This window comes from Onthophagus taurus, chromosome 5 (assembly GCF_036711975.1).
Source record: "Onthophagus taurus isolate NC chromosome 5, IU_Otau_3.0, whole genome shotgun sequence".
Lineage (NCBI taxonomy): Eukaryota > Metazoa > Arthropoda > Insecta > Coleoptera > Scarabaeidae > Onthophagus > Onthophagus taurus.
In genome coordinates, this window is record NC_091970.1 from 8,077,522 (window position 1) to 8,101,458 (window position 23,937).

The following is a 23,937-nucleotide window of genomic DNA, read 5'->3' on the forward strand; positions in this document are numbered from 1 at the left end:
TATTTAACTAAGAGACATGGAATTTTTTTCTTATTTTTCCCAGAACAAATATGGGTTGGCCTCTCACCAGATGCCTGCTTGACGTTGATTTTCGGGCCACCTGTGTAATATTTTTATTTATTTTTAAATGTATTAGAAGACTGGAGTTTTGTATTTAAACCTGGTACTGTTTGCAAAATGGTTGGTTCGAGTAAATACGCCCCACTGACAAACCTACCGAGTCAAACATTACCGCCTGTGATATTTCCCTCAACTTACATCTACAAGCCTTCATGGGAACAACACACCGATCGACAAGCTCAACAAACAAACCGCGAAACCAGCACACAACAACCTTCATCAACCACGCCCGCCACTTCGAATCCAAAGACCAACACCGTACAACATATTTTATCTCAACAACAACAACAAACTCAACCGCAACAACCCCAACAATCGTCGCAACTCTCTCAACAGCCCTCCATACCGCAACTTCCGCCTGGAATGCTTTCTGGTATTCACGGCAACTTCCCGTCAAGTCCGTTACCACCTAATTTTAGGCCGCCTCCACCACCCTACGAATTACCAAGCCCCGCAACTTCAACCGCGAGCAGTTACTTAAACAAAAACTTAAACAGTGTTGAACCGGTGTCAACTCCAACGACAGTGCAACGGACTCCCGAGGCTAGTTCTCTTTTAGTGAATATTTTATTAACGGATACTGCATTAAATATTTTCCGCGATCATAATTTCGATAGCTGTACGTTATGTGTGTGTAACGCGGGAAGTAAATCGGCCGGGAATATTAAGGGGGCCGATGCGGGGGTTTATTTGATGAATGGACAAGGTAGTGACAGATCAGTGCATCAACCCAACAGTCCGTATCAATCGGGAATGGGACAACCACCTCCTTATGGAATGTTATCACCACCACATCATCCTCATACACCGGGAATCGATGAGGACGCTGTTAGGTGTAGTTGCGGATTTTCAGCGGTTGTTAATAGGAGGTTATCACATCGAAGTGGGTTATTTTATGAGGATGAAATGGAAATAACTGGTAATTAAAGATTTAATTTGAATAATTAAGGTTGTTAAAAAAATGTTTATTTTATTGTTTAGGTATAGCTGAAGATCCTGGAGAATTAAAGAAAACATCAATGGTATCATTTTTACTTTCAACAAGTACCACAAAACAAGAACCAGGATTAGATCGCGATCAATTAGATGTTGTACCACACAGCGTACTCGATTTAGTTCGAGATCAATGCGTGATGATCCAAAGTACTGCAAATTCTTTATACCGAATCGCTCGTTTCTTATCAAGTCAACCCAACGTGAACGGAGTCTCGTATTCAAATACAATTAATTCGTTAGAGTTTCGCGATGGGAATGATGTGACGAGCGTTGCTTTGGAGCAAAGTAAACATCCGGATAGTTTGCCTATGTGTAAAATGGAAGAGACGATTCAAAGACGAAATTCGCACAGCATATCAGTGCACAGGTGGCCTTTCTTAAGAGCGTGTGGTCCTCAATGTAATCAAGATATAATAAGAATGATGAAAAATCTTCAACCGCTTTTACAAGAGGCGATACAGAAGAAGAGTCAAACTAAACTTTGGGATGCCCCTTCAGCTGTTAAAGGACCATTAACTTGGAGACAATTTCATCGGTTAGCTGGGAGAGGTACAAATGATCGTTGCGAACCACAACCGATTCCTTCGTTGATTGTGGGTCATGAAAAAGATTGGTTGTCTTTATCTCCGTATGCGTTACAATATTGGGAAAGTTTATTACTCGAGCCGTATTCGTATCCGCGAGATGTAGCTTACATCGTAGTCGCGCCCGATAATGACGCAATCCTTCCGAGGGTGCGGACGTTCTTTAAAGAGTTATCATCAGCTTATGAAATGTGTCGATTGGGAAGACATTGTCCAATTACGAAAATTTTAAGAGAAGGCATTTTAAGGGTTGGAAAAACGGCTAAAATTAAAATAGGAAATGAACCTGTGGAGGATTGGTTTACGTTGCTGGGGGAGGGTGAAGCGACTGATATGTTAAGGTTGTACGCGCAAGTTTGTAAGCATCATTTAGCCCCGCATCTTCAACAATTACCCATGGATAAATCACTTTTGGATCAAGCGCCCGAAATTATCGACAAATCAATGCCAAGTCCTATGCCTCCACCAAGTACACCAGATAGTAATACGCAATCAAGTGATAAAGCTCCGTCTACACCAAAAAGTGAACAATGTAATATTATAGAAATTAATAGACAACCTAAGCCTTGACGTCATAGTGATGGGCGGAGCTTATACCGACTCCAAATTTTAGTTGCTAATTGTGTAAATTGCCCTATGCAATTTTTCATTTAGTGTTAATAGTTATTTAACCAACAAGTGTATTAATGAAGGCGATTAATTATCGAGATATTTCGAAAAAAAAATTTTTTTTGATGAAACCTGTAATACCGACCGATTCGGTAAGACTACAATAATAAGTTTTGACTTTGACACATCAAAATCGTTTATTAATAGGTGTCATTAATGAATGATTTTGTATACATTTATAAATCGTATAAACACACAGTCGACGGAAATAATTATTTAACCAACAAGTGTGTTAATGAAGGCGATTAATTTAACAAAAAAAAATTCTTGAATGAAATCTGTAATACCGACCCAACCGACCATTATATCTAATCGGTAAGACTACAATAATAAGTTTTAACTTTTGACACATTAAAAGTGAGGTTAGATTTTTATATTAAAATCGTTTATTACTTAATAGGTGTCATTAATGAATGATTTTGTATACATTTATAAATCATATAAATACACAGTTTTAGCGGGTTTATCGATAGCAACGAAATTGTTTGGAGTCGTTATAAGCTCCGCCCATTTCTGTGACGTCAAACTTAGGCAGTCTATTTATTATTAATTATTGGGTTAAATTAATAATTTTTTTTAGCTGATCAAGAAGGTTTATCAAGCAAAGATATTCCACAATCTTCCGGACCATCGTTGGACATTCCACATGACGATGAAGAAAGTGAAACCCCCGCGATTGTGATATACTTAGTTGACCCATTTTCGATGGGAACCGATCAACCCGAATTCCAAAGAATCGCTTGTTTGGCTCTGTTACGTTGCTTCCAGTCAGTTCTTAATTCGGTTCCGGAAAATATACGAAGTAATATTAGCGTGCAGGTAAATAATTTATTTTATAAATGATAAAAGCGTTTGTTAAATAAATTTTTATTTAGATCATCTCTCAAGAAAGCATCATCGAATTAGGAAAAGCTCGCGAACGATTTAGATTTAACGACCACATGCGATCCTTGGCTCTAAGCATTTTTTCGCAAAGCCGGAGATTATTGATGCATACCAATAGTGTTAAATCACTCACTGGGTTTGGAACGGCTGCGATGTGTGATTTATTCCTCAAAAATAAAGACGTAAGTTTATTGAATTTGATATGGTAAAATCTCGATATAACTGACCATATTTTTAAGTCATACTATTAATATTATTTAATATATAAATGCATTGAGGTCTTATATATAATCTATAGCCTAAAATGAAGCCAGAAAGGAAACTTTATAACCTATTTGTCAAGTTTGACGTACAAGTTCATAAATTTTCGCTTATTTATTACGAAATACGTGTCTTTAGTTAGTTATTTAAGTTTTTTATGAAAACGACAAAGGTTTTTAAAAAATAATAAGAGTAAGAAAAGTTTTAGAATTAAATTCCACATAAAATGAAGTAGTAATGTATTAAATCCGTCCAAAGGTTAAAAAAATCTGTCAAAATTTAGGGTCCATCACCCTTAATCAACCCTTTGAAATGCCTCAGTTGAGTTCAATTTGCTACCAATTAATACCTTTGGTACACTCATAACGTATACCAAATTTGGTTTTTCTAGCTTAATGTATTACAAAGATATTTAAAAATTTAAGAGCCAACTTTGAAGGCCTATAACTCCTCAGATGTACAGTTTAGTAGTTATGTTAAATCATCTTAATTTATTGTCCTCTGTGAATGGCCCTGTATAAACATCACAACTTTTTTGTTTCAAAATTGAGCCAAAAATTTACATTTTATCTTTTATTTCGGGTATAAGTAAACCATAGAATTTGAAATTTTGTATGTATGTACTACTGGTTAATTAATACCCTATTTATTTTCAACTGTACCTGAATCTTCTCTAGCGCCCTCTAAAGGGATGAAATTCACAACCCCTTTGATTTTTTTATAACCACTTATTATTAAAAAAAATTTTTTTCTTTATACCTGGCTATGGAAATTGTGCTTATAACTAAATAACACCAATTAATTGTGATTTTAAAATGTTATTTTCTTCGTGTTAAATGATTAACTTAAAATATCAACTTCAATTTTGACATATTTGTTATCTTCATTAAAAATCCTTTAAAATGAGTACAAACACGACATATTTATCTCCAATATTAATGAAGTTATGGTCAACTTCCGGTTAAGAATGTCAACGTCAATTTTGACATATTTGTAACCATCGTGAAAAATCCTTTAAAATGAGTCCTTACTTTCTTAATATTTGCCACAAAAACAAAAATAAAAAAATTAAGGTTGGTATTAATATTTAAAAATTAAATTGCTATCTTCATTGTTACTAACTTCGGGTTTATTGTTTTTTATTTAAACTTTCTTGTTTTTTGAGATAAGTGTGTCATGTTTCGATTCATTTTAAAGGTTATTTTATAAAGATTGCGAATATAATAATAAAATTAAAGTTGACATTAACCCCTGAAAGTTTTTTTCTTAGCCGTGCGTCGAAACTCCTTCAAAAAACGTCAAAATTATTTTTAGGCACTAGATTTAGTGTTAGTTCTAGTTTTAATTCGAAGAAAAAAATGATTCTGATCTTTTTTGCAAGAGTTTCAAAGATGCCAAAAAATAGAAAAAAACTTATTGGAGTGTGTCAAAATGGTTGAAATCGACTTAAAACATCTTTTCCTTACTTAAGTTGACTAAAATAAATTAATAGAGTCAAAACGGATGTATTCTAGAAGATTCAAAGAATTAAAAATATGCAAATAGTTGATTGGTGGGAGTCAAAATGATTCCAATCGATTAAAATCACCTCGAGGATGCTTAGCAAGGATGATATTATTTAAAAAAATTAGTTTGGTGTTTTTTGAAAGACTTTCAGAGATTCCAAAAAATAGAAAAAACTTATTGGTGTGTGTCAAAATTGTTGAAATCGACTCAAAACATCTTTTTCTTACTTAAGGTGGCTAGAATAAATTAATAGTCATACCGGATGCTTTCTAAAAGATTTAAAAAATTTAAATTATGTGAAAAGTAATGTAAAACAAGTACAAAACGAGTACAAATACGACAAATTTATCTTCAATATTAATGGTCAACTTCCGGTTAAGAATGTCAACGTCAATTTTGACATATTTGTAATCACCGTGAAAGATCCTTTAAAATGAGTCCAAATAATACGTTTAATTCCAATATTACTCGAGATATAAGAACTTCCGGTTTGAAATGTCAATGTCATTTTGACATATTCTTAATTTTTCTAAAATCTCTTAATATTTGTCACAAAAACAAAAATATAAAAAAAAAATCAAAAATTAAGGTTAGTATTAATATTTAAAAATTACCATGGCTGCCTTGGCTTCTAAGTAATGTACAGGGTGGTTCAAATTCGATGTCTGAATAGGATTATGTAAACTTTGTGAATCCCAATACATAGCGTATTGCCGACTTCGAAGACGTCAAAATTAAGTCTCAAATCAACGACCCAGAGAGTTTGAAGCCGAGGTCGCTTGCGGCCGAGGCAGTAGATTAGATACTTTTTTTATGATTTTTTTTCTGATATATTATTAACGATTGAGAAAGTTTTAAAGCCGAAGTCGCGTGCGGCTGAGGCAATAGATTAGGTACACTTTTTAATGCTTTCTTTCTGATATATCATTAACCATATAAAAAGTTTAAAGCCGAGGTCGCTTGCGGCCGAGGCAATAGAAAAGGTACACTTTTTTTATGATTTTTTTTCTGATATGTCATTAACGATCTATAAACTTTAAAGCCGAGGTCGCTTGCGGCCGAGGCAGTAGATTAGGTACACTTTATTCGCTAAACCCGAATATTTCTAGTTCTAGTTTCAGTATTATGTACAGGGTGGTTCAAATTCGATGTCTGAATAGACTAACTCGGAAACTATAAAAGTTAAAAAAAAAAGTTGCTGACATGTCATGATCTCGTTTTTCGAGAAACTGCTAATGCCGAAAACCTCCTAAGCGTTATCGTCTTTTGTTTTTCCGCTAGAGGCCAAAATTGAAAATATCGTAAAACCCGCAAATGTAATTATCTTGGTTATTATTATAGGTGGAATATTATAACTACGACATTATATGGACACTTTTTTACAGAGAATTTTATGACATAGTTAAAAAAAAATTTTCGGCTTTAGATTTTGAGATCATGAGAATTTTCGTTTTTTTTAAATAGGGTTCAAAAATATAGGGTTCGACGGGTCTATTTCTTATTGTTTTAGAATAAAGCTAAAAATAAACTTTTTTTATAAAATTTTCATCTAGTGTCGTCGAGGAAATTAAATTTACAGTTTCCTGTAAGTTACGGGACGGTAGGTAAAATCTAAAAAGTTAACAATTAAATACGAAGATAACTTCTGGTATTTAAAAACAAATAATTTTTTAATATGTAACATTCTAACATGTCAAACTTTTCAAAATTTTCGTAATTGATCTTAAAAACGGGATTTTTAAAGTGACACGTCAGAAAATTTTTGACACTTTTTGAATACAAACAAATGTTGCTATGTTTATTTGAATAAAAAAAAATAAACATATGAGCGCCATCTATCGATAATTTATTAAGTCGTTTAAAAATAATATTAAATCGTAATAAAAAAAGTGAAATAATGCAATCTATTCCAACTTTTGTGTAAAACATATATAAATTAAACAGTTCAACAAATATATTTGTTTCAAATATCAGAAATATGTTTTTTTTAATTTTTAGTTATAGAACCGTAATTTACAGGAAACTGTAAATTTAATTTCTTCGACGACACTAAAAGAAAAGTTTATTTTTAGTTTTATTCTAAAACAATAACAAATAGACCTGTCAAACCCTATATTTTTGTAATCAGAAAAAAATAACGAATTTATTAAGCGAATAATCAGTGGTTGTTTCCATTTAAAAAAACGAAAATTGTGATAATATCTCAAAATCTAAAACCGACAAATTTTTTTTGACTACGTCATCAAATTCTCCACAAAAAAGTGTCCATATATTGTTTTAGTTATAGTACTCCACCTATAATAATAACCAAGATAATTACATTTGCGGGTTTCACGATATTTTCAATTTTGGCCTCTAGCGGAAAAACAAAAGACGATAGCGCTATGAGGTTTTCGGCATTAGCAATTTCTCGAAAAACGAGATTATGACATGTCAGCTACTTTTCTTCTAACTCTTATAGTTTTCGAGTTAGCCTATTTGGACATCGAATTTGAACCACCCTGTACAATTGAATGTGCAAATTAAAATTTTTTTGGCTATCTCCGACACTCTTCTCCATATTAGTCCGTTATATCGAGGTTTTGTTGCATTATCTAATATTAATTCATTTTTTAGGAGAAAAATCGAGCTCCATATAAAATGTACACACCGCCGTACGTTTTAGCTCCATTAAAAGAAAAAGTAGAATCGATCGAATCTTTTGGCCAAGCTACTGAACAAGCCTCCGTTTTGTACCTGAGTTATTGCCTATCGGAGGATCAGAGTTGGCTTTTAGCGGTAGTTACTGATGAGCGGGGTGAAATTTTCGAAACGATCATGATTAATATCGATATTCCGAATAGAAGTAGAAGGAAAAAGGCGTCCGCGCGCCGCGTTGGACTCCTAAAATTAATGGATTTCGTGTTGGGGGTGATGTCGCAAAACGTGAAACCTTGGAGATTGGTCGTCGGGAGATTAGGGCGAATAGGACATGGTGAATTAAAAGGTTGGAGTCATTTGCTAAGCGGAAAAAATTTACAAAAAGCATCGAAACATCTAAAAGAAATTTGCACGCAATGTTCTTTAACTTACCCGAGTACGGTTCCGTGTATTTTAAGTGCTTGTCTTGTTAGTCTTGAACCCGACTCAGTTTTGAGATTACTTCCGGACCAATTCACCCCCGACGAACGTTTCAGCCAAATCAGCATTAACTCCCAATTATCAACACCTCAAGACGTGACTTGCACTCACGTTTTAGTATTTCCAACAAGCGCGACCACCCAATCGACTCAATCAACCTTCCAAGAAACACATTTAGACACGGGGGATTTAGGAGACGACGAGTTATTCCCCGTGGATGAAATCGACGAAATCGACGATTTAAATGACATTTTTAATTGGTCAACGGGGCCTCAAAGTCCAACGGGACGCGAAGAGTTCCGCCCGGATAGTCCTAGTAATGTGATGAACGCCGGACATCAAGATAGTCCGTTTCAATGCGCCGGAAATCAAAGAAATAATGAACCCGTCGAGGAGGTTGGGGCGGTTCTACAACAACCCCTCGCTTTGGGTTATTTGGTTTCGACGGCGCCGACGGGGAAAATGCCGAAGTGGTTTTGGTCGTCTTGTCCGCATCTTGAAGGTGTTTGTCCGGCTTTTCTTAAAAACGCTCTTCATTTGCATAGCCCTAATATTCAAAGATCCGAGGATTTATTACCGTTGCCTCATGTTACATCACATCCTTTAGATTCTCAATACACAACTGATGTTTTAAGGTAAATTTTGATTTTAAATTTTAAATAAATTAATTAATCTTTTTGTTAGGTACGTTTTGGAAGGTTACAACGCGTTATCTTGGCTTGTTTTGGATTCAAATACGAGGGATCGCCTTTCGTGTCTCCCAGTTCATATACAAGTATTGATACAGCTGTATCATACGACAGCGGCGCTCCTTTAACCGAGGGGGGCACTGAAGTAGCACGGTACCCTATTAATTAATTTTTTACGAGAATACTCAAAAAAAATGCAAAAATGTGGACTCATTTTTGTTGTTGGTAATATATGTTCAATTCAACTAAATTTAGGTTGGTAGCATTGATTTTTGACAAGTAATAACCTAAAATATGTGTCAATTTTAAATTTTTTTTTGTATTGAGCATATATTTGTAAATAGTCGTCGTTAATTTATTAAATTATTATTTTTTTTTTCATCATTGTCTGAGAGAGTATTGTGATATAACGAATTTCTGATTGCATCGCCGAATTTCTCATCATGGACCGCAACTGCCAAGCGTACTTCAGTGGTTCCCTTCGTGTCCGACTTTGTATGTTTTGTTCGCATAATTAGGTTTGTATATAGTTGTAAATTATGTGCATAACGTGGGAATTAATATATACCTATTTTTAATTTTATTGTTGTGCCGTTAAGGTCGTAGCATCCATAACGATGTAATAGTAAAAGTATTTGTTATCTTTTAAAATCTGATATCAAAAATAACACTGGGGAAGCAATTTTTTCATCGTAATGAGACGTATCCACCTTCGTCGAAGCGGTAATTAAGATAATTACGGTTATTAAAAGAAATGATTAATAGATAATTAAGTGAACATGAAATGGGTACAATTTTTGTCTTAAAATTTAAACGTTGTAAATAAAAGTATTTATATAAGAGGTTTATTAGGTCGATCCAGATTTTGTACAGTAGCTACGGGATTAAATAAATAAATAATCAAAAAAAAATAATTATTAATAATTAATTAAAAAAATAAATAAACGTATTAAGACGATTGCTTCACGCGTTAGTTTAGCCTTTAAATAACGAAACTGAATAAATAAATAAAAATGATACTGGGGCCAATGGTTGAACTTATCTTATTAATTGAAATAAATGCCTCAGAGCGACGTCGCTGCGACATTTTTCATAAACGGATCTCAAAATCATTATAACCAATCTTCCATCCTCCGTCTCAGTATTGCCCCCTTTTTGTGTCCCCTAAAAAATCGTCCTTTTCCCCCAAAACCCCATTTTTCTTCAATTCGGGACTGTTAATTGTTAATTTTTCACAGCGACTTTGTAAATAGTTTCGTATTGATACCGATGAAGCTACCTAGTTACTGTTTTAAGGATGTCAATTTTAGGGAATTGGGAATAATATTAACGATGATTATGATAGTTAAATGAATTTGTACATATTTTATTGATATATATATATTATATATATTAGTTGAATTAGCGACAAAAATAAACACATGAAATGTTAAATAACTTTATAAATAATTATATACATATTACTTAAGTATTATTAATAAACAGCTCCAATGAGTAATCATTTCTTATTAAATTAATCCCTAAATAAAAATCGTTTCGATGAAGTAAAGAAATAAAACGCAAATAAAATCTGTTTGATTTTTATTACATCATCTTAAAAACACATTTCCCTCGACGCAATTCTTTCTTTAAAATTACATCACAAAAAATCCCTCTCATCCAAATCCGAGCCCCTTCGCCAATCTTCTACACCGATACGTCACTTCGTCTTGAACGAGGGTGAAACACATCGCAACGACGATTAACCCCAAAAATAGGTACAAACAGCACGCGATCAATTGTAATTGAGCTTGTATATCGGGCGAGTTTGGTAACGCGTCGAATACACCGATTGTGGAAAGAGCCGCGAAACAAAAATACGCGGCGTCCAAGAAGTTCCATCCGCGAACCGTAGCGAAGACTGACGCGCCGAGACACACGTATGACGAGAAAAATGCTAGGACTAAAACTGCAGGCACTGGTGGCGGTGGTTCTTGTTGGTGGGATGGTTGTAATGATGTTGATTGAATTGGAATCGACGAATCGCTTGGTCGACAAATTAAAGGAACTCTTGATGGTGTATCAGGTATACAAACCCTAGAACATAAGCTTAATTATAGTACAAATCTTTTTATATTTTTAAGTTATAAACTCGGGGTATTCCCCTAAACCTAGAAACATTCTTTGTTGAATGAGTAAGTTTGTAATAATTTATTTATTTTTATACAGAACTAGGACAAGTCCCATTAGGAGCTACCTCACAACTAAAGAAAACTAAACTTTAAAATTCGTAATCGTAACCAACGTGGAGGAACATGCAAGTCAATTCTTGAAAGAAGCTTTGAACAGGAAGCGAACATAACTACAACATCTACGCTGTTAAAGCGTGGGCATCTGATAGTTTTGGGAGGTAGACAAATAATCTGAACTCTCTCTATTCTATTAACCCTTCCGCGTGGAGTGCCGTACACGTGTACGTCATGCATAAAATTATTTCTACTGCGGAGTGCCGTACACGTGTACGTCATAAGATCGCATTAGAGTAGATAGCATAGAGTAGATCGCACTCCCGCATCTCACATAGTAATTGAATTTTTTAACTTCCACGCGGAAGGGTTAACATAAACATATCAAATACTACTTAGAAAATTTCTTAAAAATTTTGACGTTTCTTATATTATGATTAATAAGTCATAGATGGCGCCAACTTCGTTTACAAGAAACTTTGGTTTCCACGGAGATTCATTGCTACAATAACCTAGAAAAATTAGAGTAAATGATGCGATTTTTAATCGATAAAAGAAGAAATAATCGTTTAAATAACGAAATTCGTCCTTTAAAATTAGAAAAATACATCCCATCTAATTCCTTTAACTCCTATTCGTGAGTTTTCACCCAAAATATCCCCAGGTAACCATAAAACTTATTTATTAAAGAAATTTAATACTTATTTCTATCAAATCAGGCTGTTAAAACGCTAAATTAGGGTCGTGGCGTAATTTCTGAAATGTTATTCAAGTTGGGATTTGTTTACTTGAGGAGTTAACGCAAAAAACGGAAATTAAAAAGGAGCGAAATTGATTGGAATTGCTACGCTTTAAATTCCAGGTATTTATTTATATTTTTTCATTAAGAAATAAACAAAAAGAATTAAATTCTTTGTTTAATGAGTAAATTTGTAATAATTAATATTTATTAATAACCTCAAAATTTTGACTTTCCTTATATTGCGATTAATAAATCATAGATGGCGCCAACTTCGTTTACAGGAAACTTTGGTTTCCATGGAGATTCATTGCTACAATAACCTAGAAATTAGAGTAAATGATGCGATTTTTAATCGATGAAAGAAGAAATAATCGTTTAAATAACGAAATTCGTCCTTTAAAATTAGATAAATACATCCCATCTAATTCCTTTAACTTCTATTCGTGAGTTTCCACCCAAAATATCCCCAGGTAACCATAAAACTTTTTTATTAAAGAAATTTAATATTTATTTCTATCAAATCAAGGTGTTGAAACGCTAAATTAGGGTCTTGACGTAATTTCTGAAATGTTATTCAAGTTCGGATTTGTTTACTTGAGGAGTTAATGCAAAAAGCGGAAATTAAAAAGAGGCGAAATTGATTGGAGTTGCTACGCTTTAAATTGCAGGTATTTATTTATATTTTTCATTAAGAAATAAACAAAAAGAATTAAATTCTTTGTTTAATGAGTAAATTTGTAATAATTAATATTTATTAATAACCCCAAAATTTTGACGGTCCTTATATTGCGATTAATAAATCATAGATGGCGCCAACTTCGTTTACAGGAAACTTTGGTTTCCATGGAGATTCATTGCTACAATAACCTAGAAAAATTAGAGTAAATGATGCGATTTTTAATCGATAAAAGAAGAAATAATCGTTTAAATAACGAAATTCGTCCTTTAAAATTAGAAAAGTACATCCCATCTAATTCCTTTAACTCCTATTCGTGAGTTTTCACCCAAAATATCCCCAGGTAACTATAAAACTTTTTTATTAAAGAAATTTAATATTTATTTCTATCAAATCAGGCTGTTGAAACGCTAAATTAGGGTCGTGGCGTAATTTCTGGAATGTTATTCAAGTTCGGATTTGTTTACTTGAGGAGTTAATGCAGAAAACGGAAATTAAAAAGAGGCGAAATTGATTGGAGTTGCTACGCTTTAAATTCCAGGTATTTATTTATATTTTTCATTAAGAAATAAACAAAAAGAATTAAATTCTTTGTTTAATGAGTAAATTTGTAATAATTAATATTTATTAATAACCTCAAAATTTTGACGTTCCTTATATTGCGATTAATAAATCATAGATGGCGCCAACTTCGTTTACAGGAAACTTTGGTTTCCATGGAGATTCATTGCTACAATAACCTAGAAATTAGAGTAAATGATGCGATTTTTAATCGATGAAAGAAGAAATAATCGTTTAAATAACGAAATTCGTCCTTTAAAATTAGAAAAATACATCCCATCTAATTCCTTTAACTCCTATTCGTGAGTTTCCACCTAAAATATCCCCAGGTAACTATAAAACTTTTTTATTAAAGAAATTTAATACTTATTTCTATCAAATCAGGCTGTTAAAACGCTAAATTAGGGTCGTGGCGTAATTTCTGGAATGTTATTCAAGTTCGGATTTGTTTACTTGAGGAGTTAATGCAAAAAGCGGAAATTAAAAAGGAGCGAAATTGATTCGCTTTAAATTCCAGGTATTTATTTGTATTTTTCATTAAGAAATAAACAAAAAGAATTAAATTCTTTGTTTAATGAGTAAATTTGTAATAATTAATATTTATTAATAACCTCAAAATTTTGACGTTCCTTATATTGCGATTAATAAATCATAGATGGCGCCAACTTCGTTTACAGGAAACTTTGGTTTCCATAGAGATTCATTGCTACAATAACCTAGAAATTAGAGTAAATGATGCGATTTTTAATCGATGAAAGAAGAAATAATCGTTTAAATAACGAAATTCGTCTTTTAAAATTAGATAAATACATCACATCTAATTCCTTTAACTCCTATTCGTGAGTTTCCACCTAAAATATCCCCAGGTAACTATAAAACTTTTTTATTAAAGAAATTTAATACTTATTTCTATCAAATCAGGCTGTTAAAACGCTAAATTAGGGTCGTGGCGTAATGTCTGGAATGTTATTCAAGTTCGGATTTATTTACTTGAGGAGTTAATGCAAAAAGCGGAAATTAAAATGGAACGAAATTGATTGGAATTGCTACGCTTTAAATTCCAGGTATTTATTTATATTTTTCATTAAGAAATAAACAAAAAGAATTAAATTCTTTGTTTAATGAGTAAATTTGTAATAATTAATATTTATTAATAACCTCAAAATTTTGACGTTTCTTATATTGCGATTAATAAATCATAGATGGCGCCAACTTCGTTTACAGGAAACTTTGGTTTCCATGGAGATTCATTGCTACAATAACCTAGAAATTAGAGTAAATGATGCGATTTTTAATCGATGAAAGAAGAAATAATCGTTTAAATAACGAAATTCGTCCTTTAAAATTAGATAAATGCATCCCATCTAATTCTTTTAACTCCTATTCGTGAGTTTCCACCTAAAGTATCCCCAGGTAACTATAAAACTCTTTTATTAAAGAAATTTAATATTTATTTCTATCAAATCAGGCTGTTAAAACGCTAAATTAGGGTCGTGGCGTAGTTTCTGGAATGTTATTCAAGTTCGGATTTGTTTACTTGAGGAGTTAACGCAAAAAACGGAAATTAAAAAGGGGCGAAATTGATTGGAGTTGCTACGCTTTAAATTCCAGGTATTTATTTATATTTTTCATTAAGAAATAAACAAAAAGAATTAAATTCTTTGTTTAATGAGTAAATTTGTAATAATTAATATTTATTTATTGATAACGTCAACGTTTTGACGTTTCTTATATTGTGATGAATAAACCAGGGATGGCGCCACAATCAAAACTTCGTCGATAAGAAACTTTGATTGAAATTTAATACTTATATCGTACATATCATCCTGTAAAAACGTTAAATTAGGTTCGTAACGTAATTTTTGGTATGTAATGTAAAGTTTCGTTTCGTTACGAGAGGCCTAAAGAAAAAAGATAACCATAAAAATTTGACGTTTCTTATATTGTGATTAATAAGTCAGAGATGGCGTAACAATCACACTTCGTTTATAAGATATTTAGGTCCGTTGAGTATTAGAGCCGTCTTAAGAGACTTACTGCTAGACCAGAATGATTCAAGTTCTAGATTTAGTGTTAGCTCTAGCTTTAGTTGTTATTCAGTGCAAGATTAGTTGTATATTTTTATTGAACAAATTAATTTTTTACCCATGTTCACTATCTTCATTTTCCTCGGTTTCTTCTACATCCGAAGTAAGAGAGCCAGTAATCGATCTGGAAGTAGTTCCGTGATGCGTTGAAGGACAGAAATGTGGGTCAGCCAACATTTGCCTTACTTGACCCTGTCGACATCTTCCTCTTGCATGGCTGGCTCTAACGGTGGCCAAGATTGCTTTTTTGGGAACATCTAAATGATCTATGTGATACTCTTGCGTCTTATAATTGACACTATTTTGATTGTTGTGGGGTAAAATTTGAATTGAACAATCTTCGTTTTTATTTTTGCCACTTCCTGAGGACGCTTTATGAAACCCCACAACTGTATTAACCTGTTTATTGGTTTTATCTTTACATCTAATTTTTGAGTAAGCTATTTTGGCACCGTTGGCTAACATTGAGCCTAATAACGATAAAAGAACCAGCATTAAAGGGACGCCTATTAACGCGTAGATCATCGCGATGATTTTCCCCAAAGTCGTTTTTGGGGACAATTTTCCATATCCTATAATTAATTTTTTTTAATTAATTTAAATTAATTTCTTTATTAATATTAATAAGTTCTTACCCACTGTGGTTAATAAAGTTAATGTGTATAAAAGAGCCCCACCAAAAGTCCAATGATCCTCGACCCGTTTCGAAACGGGGGAATTCCCCGATTCAACGACAACCTTTTCAAATCGCTTTAGCTGCTCTGTAACCAATTTCGTCCAGTTTTTCTCGTAGAGTACGTTCAAACGTTCTGAAATAAATAGAAAACGACGTTGTAGGTTGGTGAGAATTGATGGGTTACCGCAAAAAAGTTTCGGCATTTATCTTTACCCCGATGGCGAGACCGTACTAATATTTCTAAAAGACAGGAAGACGTATATCTCAATTCAAACGTAATTCTGAGCAATTTTGTGGTGCGCCACACGTGTGACCAAACTCGCAAAGTTATAAATGCGACCGGTTATTGGGTGCGCCGGAGAGAATTCACGAAATTAATGTGCCAGCATTTTTTTCCAAACGATTTTTCGCTTTGCAATTAAACCTTCACCGCTAATGCACTCTTGAATTATTCATGTCCTATTAAAAGCGGTAAGCTTCAACCGTAACGAGCGAATTATTGCACATTTTAACATTGAAAGATAATTTTAAATTTAATTACAGCAATCTGTAATGAAATGTCAAAAAAGTTAAGTCTCTTTTATTTAATTTTTTTATAAGTTTACTTAAATTAATTTAGTGGAAGATAATCAATAAAGCGAGATATTTTTAAAATTGTAATAAGTTTATAATAATCAATGTTTATTGATGATGAAAAATTTCACGTTTATAATATTGTGATTAATAAATCAGAGATGGCGCTAGTATCAAATTTCGTTGACAAGAATCTTTGGTTACCATGGAGATTCTTTGCTACAATCAAATAATAATTAGACTAAATGATGCGATTTTTAATCGATAAATGAAGAAATAATCGTTTAAATACGTTTAATACTATCAAATCAGGTTGTAAAAACGTTAAATTGTGGTTAATGTTACCAGGGTCAGATTGGTTTACTTAAAGGGTGAATGCAGAAAGAGGAAATTAAAAAGGAGTGAAATTAATCGGACTTTAAATTCAAGGTATTTATTTATATTTTTAACCATAACATATATAAGAACAATTAATTTCTTCGTTTAATGAGTAAGTTTATAATAATTAATATTTATTTATTGGTAACCTCAAAATTTTGACGTTTCTTATATTTTGATTAATGAGTCAGAGATGGCGCCACAGTTAAAACTTTGTTAATTTTGATTTCTATGAAGATTCTTGCTTTCTAACTTTGTTATTGAGGAAATTTAATATTTCTTTCGCTCTAATTAGGCTGTAAAAATGTTAAATTAGGTTCACAACGTAATTTGTGATTCTTTCACGTTTGTTCCAGTAATGAAACGTCAAAATGGTTGCATAACTTAATTTGTGTTTTTTAATTAAATTATTTTTTTAAAAATAGGAGATATTTCTAAAATTCTTTTGGTTAAAGTTGTTAATGAAGTTGAATTTATCTAATTTTTTAGTACTAGAACTATAAACATTTGGGTTTAGCCGAATTTAGACAACACATTTTTTATTTTAACATTAAAAGATAATTTTAAATTTAATTACAGCAATCTGTAACGAAATGTCAAAAAAATGAAGTAAGTACTTTCTCTTTTATTTAAGTTTTTTCTAAGTTTACTTAAATTAATTTAGTGGAAAATAATTAATAAAGCGAGATACTTTTAAAATTGTAATTAGTTTATAATAATTCATATTTATTAATAATCAAAAATTTCACGTTTATAATATTGTGATTAATAAATCAGAGATGGCGCTAGTATCAAATTTCGTTGACAAGAATCTTGGTTTCCATGGAGATTCTTTGCTACAATCAAATCATCATTAGAGTAAATGATGCGATTTTTAATCGATAAATGAAGAAATAATCGTTTAAATACGTTTAATACTATCAAATCAGGTTGTAAAAACGTTAAATTATGGTTAATGTTACCAGGGTCAGATTGGTTTACTTAAAGGGTGAATGCAGAAAGAGGAAATTAAAAAGGAGTGAAATTAATCGGACTTTAAATTCCAGGTATTTATTTATATTTTTAACCATAACATAATATATAAACACAATTAATTTCTTCGTTTAATGAGTAAGTTTGTAATAATTAATATTTATTTATTGGTAATCTCAAAATTTTGACGTTTCTTATATTTTGATTAATGAGTCAGAGATGGCGCCACAGTTAAAACTTTGTTAATTTTGATTTCTATGAAGATTCTTGCTTTCTAACTTTGTTATTGAGGAAATTTAATATTTCTTTCGCTCTAATTAGGCTGTAAAAATGTTAAATTAGGTTCGTAACGTAATTTGTGGTTCTTCGTCAAAAGATTTAAGTTTGGTTGCATTTTTTAATAAAATAATTTTTTTTATAAATAGGAAGGTTACTAATTTAGTGGAAGATAATCAATAAAGCGAGATATTTTTAAAATTCTTTTGGTTCAAGTTGAGTGAAATATCAGGGTTTGTTGAAAAACTAGAAAACACGATCCGACAAGCTTTCATTATGTGAATAGAGATAATAAAGGGTGTTGTCGGAATACAAGGATAAATAGGGCGGGATGTCACTGTATCTTCGTTTTCCATTTACACAGGAAACAACTCCACAGAAATTGTGTGCTAAGCAGGAAATTAAATATCACATAAACGTCTAAAGAGAAAGTAAAGAGTAAATTTAACGTTTTATAGATATTTATGTAAACTGGCTTCATTGAATTTGGCCCTCCCCACAAATTTCATTAGGTAACCAGCAATTTCCAGGGACGTTGCGGTCACATTCGCCGCCAGTGACAATGAACAGTTCAAAGACCACTAAATTATCATCCCTTGATACTTTAAATCGATATCGTTTTGATCAGGAATGGACTATAAAGTCCAATAAAACTTAATAAAAAAATCTGTTGCTTTTTGGTGTCGTCGCAAATTCTTTCCCTTTACTTTCACTATGTCTGTAGCGTGAAAACTTCTTCGAAAGGAAATTGGATGGAACGTCCCCGGGGTTTATAATGCCTTATCAGTGAGGGAAATTGAAAGAAGGTAGTGGAAACGTCCCCGGTTCCAATTTGACTGCGCGATCTTTGGAAAAATGAACCTTTCTAAGAAATTCCCGGAGTTTTCTCCGCGGAGAAGGTTTCAATTCAATAACAAGTTGGTCTTTTATCAATTTCGCGTCCAAAAATGAGATTTTTTAATCAAAACTTCTTATTAACACCGATCTTATTTGATCTCGGCTTTATTTTACAAAACTCAACGTTTCAATCTTGCAACTTCGCCAAGTGTAAACCCCGAGTGTACGACGAGTAACCGCCCGGCTTCGTTACCGACGATTAACCACTTCTCATTTGCCGTCCGTCTTCTAATTTCAAACCCTCTCGGTCCGAAAACCAACGGCAAAAAGCGGAAATTAATTGACCGAAGTGCAAAAAGGAGCAAAATAAATTGGAGTTGGTTAGACTCATTTCTTTAAATTACTATACCAAGTATTTATTTATATTTTAGAACATTTTTAAAACATTGGAAGGGATACTCCACATATACAGGGTGTTCAAGGCATTACGATTTTGTTGTGAAGAACCGAATATTGTATAATTCATCAAAATCAATAGGTTAAAGTAGAAACGGGGAACCCCCAAAGCAAATGTTCCGCCAAACAGTTTAGACACAATAGCTAATATAAGGAAATTGGCAGGATAGAACAGGCCAAGACTCACTAATGATGATGATGATGATGAATTTTTATATCGTAACCTAAGAACTACAAAGTTTTAAGTGATATTATTGATATTTGAGATAAATGATATAAAAATAATTATGAAAAACGTGTGAAAATGTAATAAATCTACAAGATATGGTTAACGAGAAAAATAAAGCTGTTGAAAGTGGTTTATAGGTTATAGTTGACGTGTAGGGAAAAGATAAAATCGTAAATTCCCGATGAAAATAACGTATTGTTTGTAGTTATTTTAGAATTTTATTTTAAAAAAATTCGAATTTACTGATAAAGGAATAACGATAAATTTAAACTTTTCTAGGCAATATCACTAAATTTAAAAGCAACAACAGTTTTAGGTGAAAGCTTGCCGATTTTCCACTATATTCCAGAAATGGTAACTAAAAAGTGAAAGGCAATAAATTTCCCGTAAAAGTGGACTGTAAATACCCGAGAATAAAGACGACTGGTTTATGGGATCATAAACAGGGTCGGTGTGCACGGTTTGTATTTGCTTATCTTGCGACGTTGCTTTTACAGTTTTTGGGACGCGCGGGAGATCTTAAATTTCCCATTTCGGGAAGTGGGGAAAACGGTTTAGGAAAATTGGTCGAACCGTCTGGGAAAACCGCGCTCAAGCGACATTCTTCCTCTTTTCGGCAAATATTGAAATAGCGAAATGTCACGTAGTATTTGTCGGCGGGGAATATTTACTCGCTCGCGAAATTAAATTAAATTGTAAAATAAAATATTAACCCTTTAAACTCAAATTGATTTATTTATTTAACCATTAAATATTTAAATTTTTAAAAACACATTTATAGCAAGATATGATTTCATTACTATTAAAAAATATTTCAGATTATGTCGAGAAGTATCCCTCATGATATCAATAAAAGTCAAGGAATGATAATGTGAGATGTTTGGTACGATGTAGTTGAAAGCCAGAGTCGCTATATGTCTAAGATGATGTTGGGATGATACTGAAGAATGTCAATATCAGAATAATTCTAATATCTGAGATAAATGATAAGTGAATGTTGCGATGATATTGAGATTTGTCAGAGACAATATTGAGAAATGTCTTGGGCGATATTGAGAAAATGGTGAAACGATGTTGTGGTGTCCGATATGACTTTGAGAAGCGTTTAGAATATTGAGAAACGTCTAAAATTAGAACTAGCACTATCACTAGACCTAGAACTAGAAACTTTCGGGTTAAGCCGACCGTTTTTTGAAAAAATTTTTGACGTTTCGGATGCCATGTTGCAATCTTCTTCAAAAACAAATTCGAAGTGACGAATTCGGTTAAAATTTGACATTAATCTAATTGTCAACTAAGTTGTTTTTGTCAAATCTAGGTGGAGAAGGCTTCGAGTTTCCAACCATCTTCTCTATTCATGTTATTCCCATGTTGATGAATCTCCGCCGCCTAAAAGGGGGCGCCGGCGCCTTTTTAATGTTTTCTCCAACAATATGTTATCTTTCTTTTGCAATATTTAGACCTGTCAGCAGTAGATAGTCTTCAGGAAGCAGTATTTAGTCTCCACAAAGCAATTTTAGTCTTTAGAAAGCAGTATTTAGTGTTCCAGGCGCTGTATTTAGACTTGTCGGAAGTATCTAGTCTTCAGAGAGCAGTATTTAGTCTTCTAGAAGCAGTATCTAGTCTTCTGCCAAAGTTATGTATGTTTTCTCCAAAATATTTTATCTTTCTTTTGCAATATTTAGACTTGTTAGCAGTATCTAGTCTTCAGAAAGCAGTATTTAGTCTCCACAAATCACTTTTAGTCTTTAGAAGGCAGTATTTAGTGTTCCAGGCGCTGTATTTAAACCTGTCGGAAATATCTAGTCTTCAGAGAGCAGTATTTAGTCTTCTAGAAGCAGTATCTAGTCTTCTGCCAACGTTATGTATGTTTTCTCCAACAATATCTTATCTTTCTTTTGTAGTATTTAGACCTGTCAGCAGTAGCTAGTCTTCAGAAAGCAGTATTTAGTCTCCACAAAGCAATTTTAGTCTTTAGAAAGCAGTATTTAGTGTTCCAGACGCTGTATTTAGACCTGTCGGCAGTATCTAGTCTTCAGAAAGCAGTATTTAGTCTTCTAGAAGCAGTATCTAGTCTTCTGCCAAAGTTATGTATGTTTTCTCCAAAATATTTTATCTTTCTTTTGCAATATTTAGACTTGTTAGCAGTAGCTAGTCTTCAGAAAGCAGTATTTAGTCTCCACAAAGCAATTTTAGTCTTTAGAAAGCAGTATTTAGTGTTCCAGGCGCTGTATTTAGACTTGTCGGAAGTATCTAGTCTTCAGAGAGCAGTATTTAGTCTTCTAGAAGCAGTATCTAGTCTTCTGCCAAAGTTATGTATGTTTTCTCCAAAATATTTTATCTTTCTTTTGCAATATTTAGACTTGTTAGCAGTAGCTAGTCTTCAGAAAGCAGTATTTAGTCTCCACAAAGCAATTTTAGTCTTTAGAAAGCAGTATTTAGTGTTCCAGGCGCTGTATTTAGACTTGTCGGAAGTATCTAGTCTTCAGAGAGCAGTATTTAGTCTTCTAGAAGCAGTATCTAGTCTTCTGTCAACGTTATGTATGTTTTCTCCAACAATATCTTATCTTTCTTTTGCAGTACTTAGACCTGTCAGTAGTATCTAGTCTTCAGAAAGCAGTATTTAGTCTCCACAAAGCAATTTTAGTCTTTAGAAAGCAGTATTTAGTGTTCCAGGCGCTGTAATTAGACCTGTCGGAAGTATCCAGTCTTCAGAGAGCAGTATTTAGTTTTCTAGAAGCAGTATCTAGTCTTCTGCCAAAGTTAAGTATGTTTTCTCCAAAATATTTTATCTTTCTTTTGCAATATTTAGACTTGTTAGCAGTATCTAGTCTTCAGAAAGTAGTATTTAGTCTTCTAGAAGCAGTATCTAGTCTTCTGCCAAAGTTATGTATGTTTTTTCCAAAATATTTTATCTTTGTTTTGCAATATTTAGACTTGTTAGCAGTATCTAGTCTTCAGAAAGCAGTATTTAGTCTCCACAGAGCAATTTTAGTCTTTAGAAGGCAGTATTTAGTGTTCCAGGCGCTGTATTTAGACCTGTCGGCAGTATCTAGTCTTCAGAAAGCAGTATTTAGTCTTGTAGAAGCAGTATCTAGTCTTCTGCCAAAGTTATGTATGCTTTCTCCAAAATATTTTATCTTTCTTTTGCAATATTTAGACTTGTTAGCAGTAGCTAGTCTTCAGAAAGCAGTATTTAGCCTCCACAAAGCAATTTTAGTCTTTAGAAAGCAGTATTTAGTGTTCCAGACGCTGTATTTAGACCTGTCGGAAGTATCTAGTCTTCAGAAAGCAGTATTTAGTCTTCTAGAAGCAGTATCTAGTCTTCTGCCAAAGTTAAGTATGTTTTCTCCATAATGTTTTATCTTTCTTTTGCAATATTTACACTTGTTAGCAGTATCTAGTCTTCAGAAAGCAGTATTTAGCCTTCTAGAAGCAGTATCTAGTCTTCTGCCAACGTTATGTATGTTTTCTCCAAAATATTTTATCTTTCTTTTGCAATATTTAGACTTGTTAGCAGTATCTAGTCTTCAGGAAGCAGTATTTAGTCTCCACAAAGCAATTTTAGTCTTTAGAAGGCAGTATTTAGTGTTCCAGACGCTGTATTTAGACCTGTCGGCAGTATCTAGTCTTCAGAAAGCAGTATTTAGCCTTCTAGAAACAGTATCTAGTCTTCTGCCAACGTTATGTATGTTTTCTCCAACAATATCTTATCTTTCTTTTGCAGTACTTAGACCTATCAGTAGTAGCTAGTCTTCAGAAAGCAGTATTTAGTCTCCACAAAGCAATTTTAGTCTTTAGAAAGCAGTATTTAGTGTTCCAGGCGCTGTATTTAGACCTGTCGGAAGTATTCTAGTCTTCAGAAAGCAGTATTTAGTCTTCTAGAAGCAGTATCTAGTCTTCTGCCAACGTTATGTATGTTTTCTCCAACAATATCCTATCTTTCTTTTGCAGTACTTAGACCTGTCAGTAGTAGCTAGTCTTCAGAAAGCAGTATTTAGTCTCCACAAAGCAATTTTAGTCTTTAGAAAGCAGTATTTAGTGTTTCAGACGCTGTATTTCGACCTGTCGGCAGTATCTAGTCTTCAGAAAGCAGTATTTAGTTTTTTAGAAGCAGTATCTAGTCTTCTGCCAACGTTATGTATGTTTTGTTCTTGATACTGACAGCAACTTCTTTCTGGGTGTCTATCATCATCTTTTTGGGAGCCTCTTATTATCTATACGGATCTTGTACCACCCGTTACCTCATTTCTGCAGCTGTTACTTTGCTTTTGTGCTTATCCTGCATTGGCAAAGTTTCCGTGTTGGTGATTTCCTGTCCTGTGCAATATCAAGACAAGTCCATTGGTTTCTTGTTCATATTCTTCGCATTCTTTTATTGAACACATAAGTATTGCCATGAAAAATCATGTTTGGTTT

The 23,937-nt window shown here is 33.0% G+C and overlaps 2 protein-coding genes across 4 annotated transcripts in view; one reads left to right on the forward strand and one right to left on the reverse strand.

The window, feature by feature from the left end:
* Positions 1-10,328, forward strand: part of LOC111415803 (mediator complex subunit skuld) — a 34,909-nt gene extending 24,581 nt beyond the window's left edge. For 2 of the 3 annotated variants that reach the window (XM_023047671.2, XM_023047675.2), the window contains 6 exons: positions 137-1,039; positions 1,102-2,232; positions 2,950-3,188; positions 3,245-3,436; positions 7,638-8,776; positions 8,826-10,328. In XM_023047671.2, the coding sequence (XP_022903439.1) occupies positions 137-1,039; positions 1,102-2,232; positions 2,950-3,188; positions 3,245-3,436; positions 7,638-8,776; positions 8,826-8,958 (3,737 nt within the window). In that variant the 3' untranslated portion in view covers positions 8,959-10,328. The remainder of the gene's footprint in view (positions 1-136; positions 1,040-1,101; positions 2,233-2,949; positions 3,189-3,244; positions 3,437-7,637; positions 8,777-8,825) is intronic. The other variant, XM_023047674.2, reaches the window with a different exon arrangement.
* Positions 10,329-10,396: 68 nt separating this feature from the next.
* Positions 10,397-23,937, reverse strand: part of LOC111415810 (potassium channel subfamily K member 18-like) — a 115,551-nt gene continuing 102,010 nt past the window's right edge. Inside the window, exons 3-5 of the mRNA XM_023047689.2 lie at positions 15,757-15,930; positions 15,180-15,693; positions 10,397-10,906 (exon numbers count right to left, since the gene is read on the reverse strand). Coding sequence (XP_022903457.1) covers positions 10,486-10,906; positions 15,180-15,693; positions 15,757-15,930 — 1,109 coding nt within the window. The 3' untranslated portion in view covers positions 10,397-10,485. The remainder of the gene's footprint in view (positions 10,907-15,179; positions 15,694-15,756; positions 15,931-23,937) is intronic.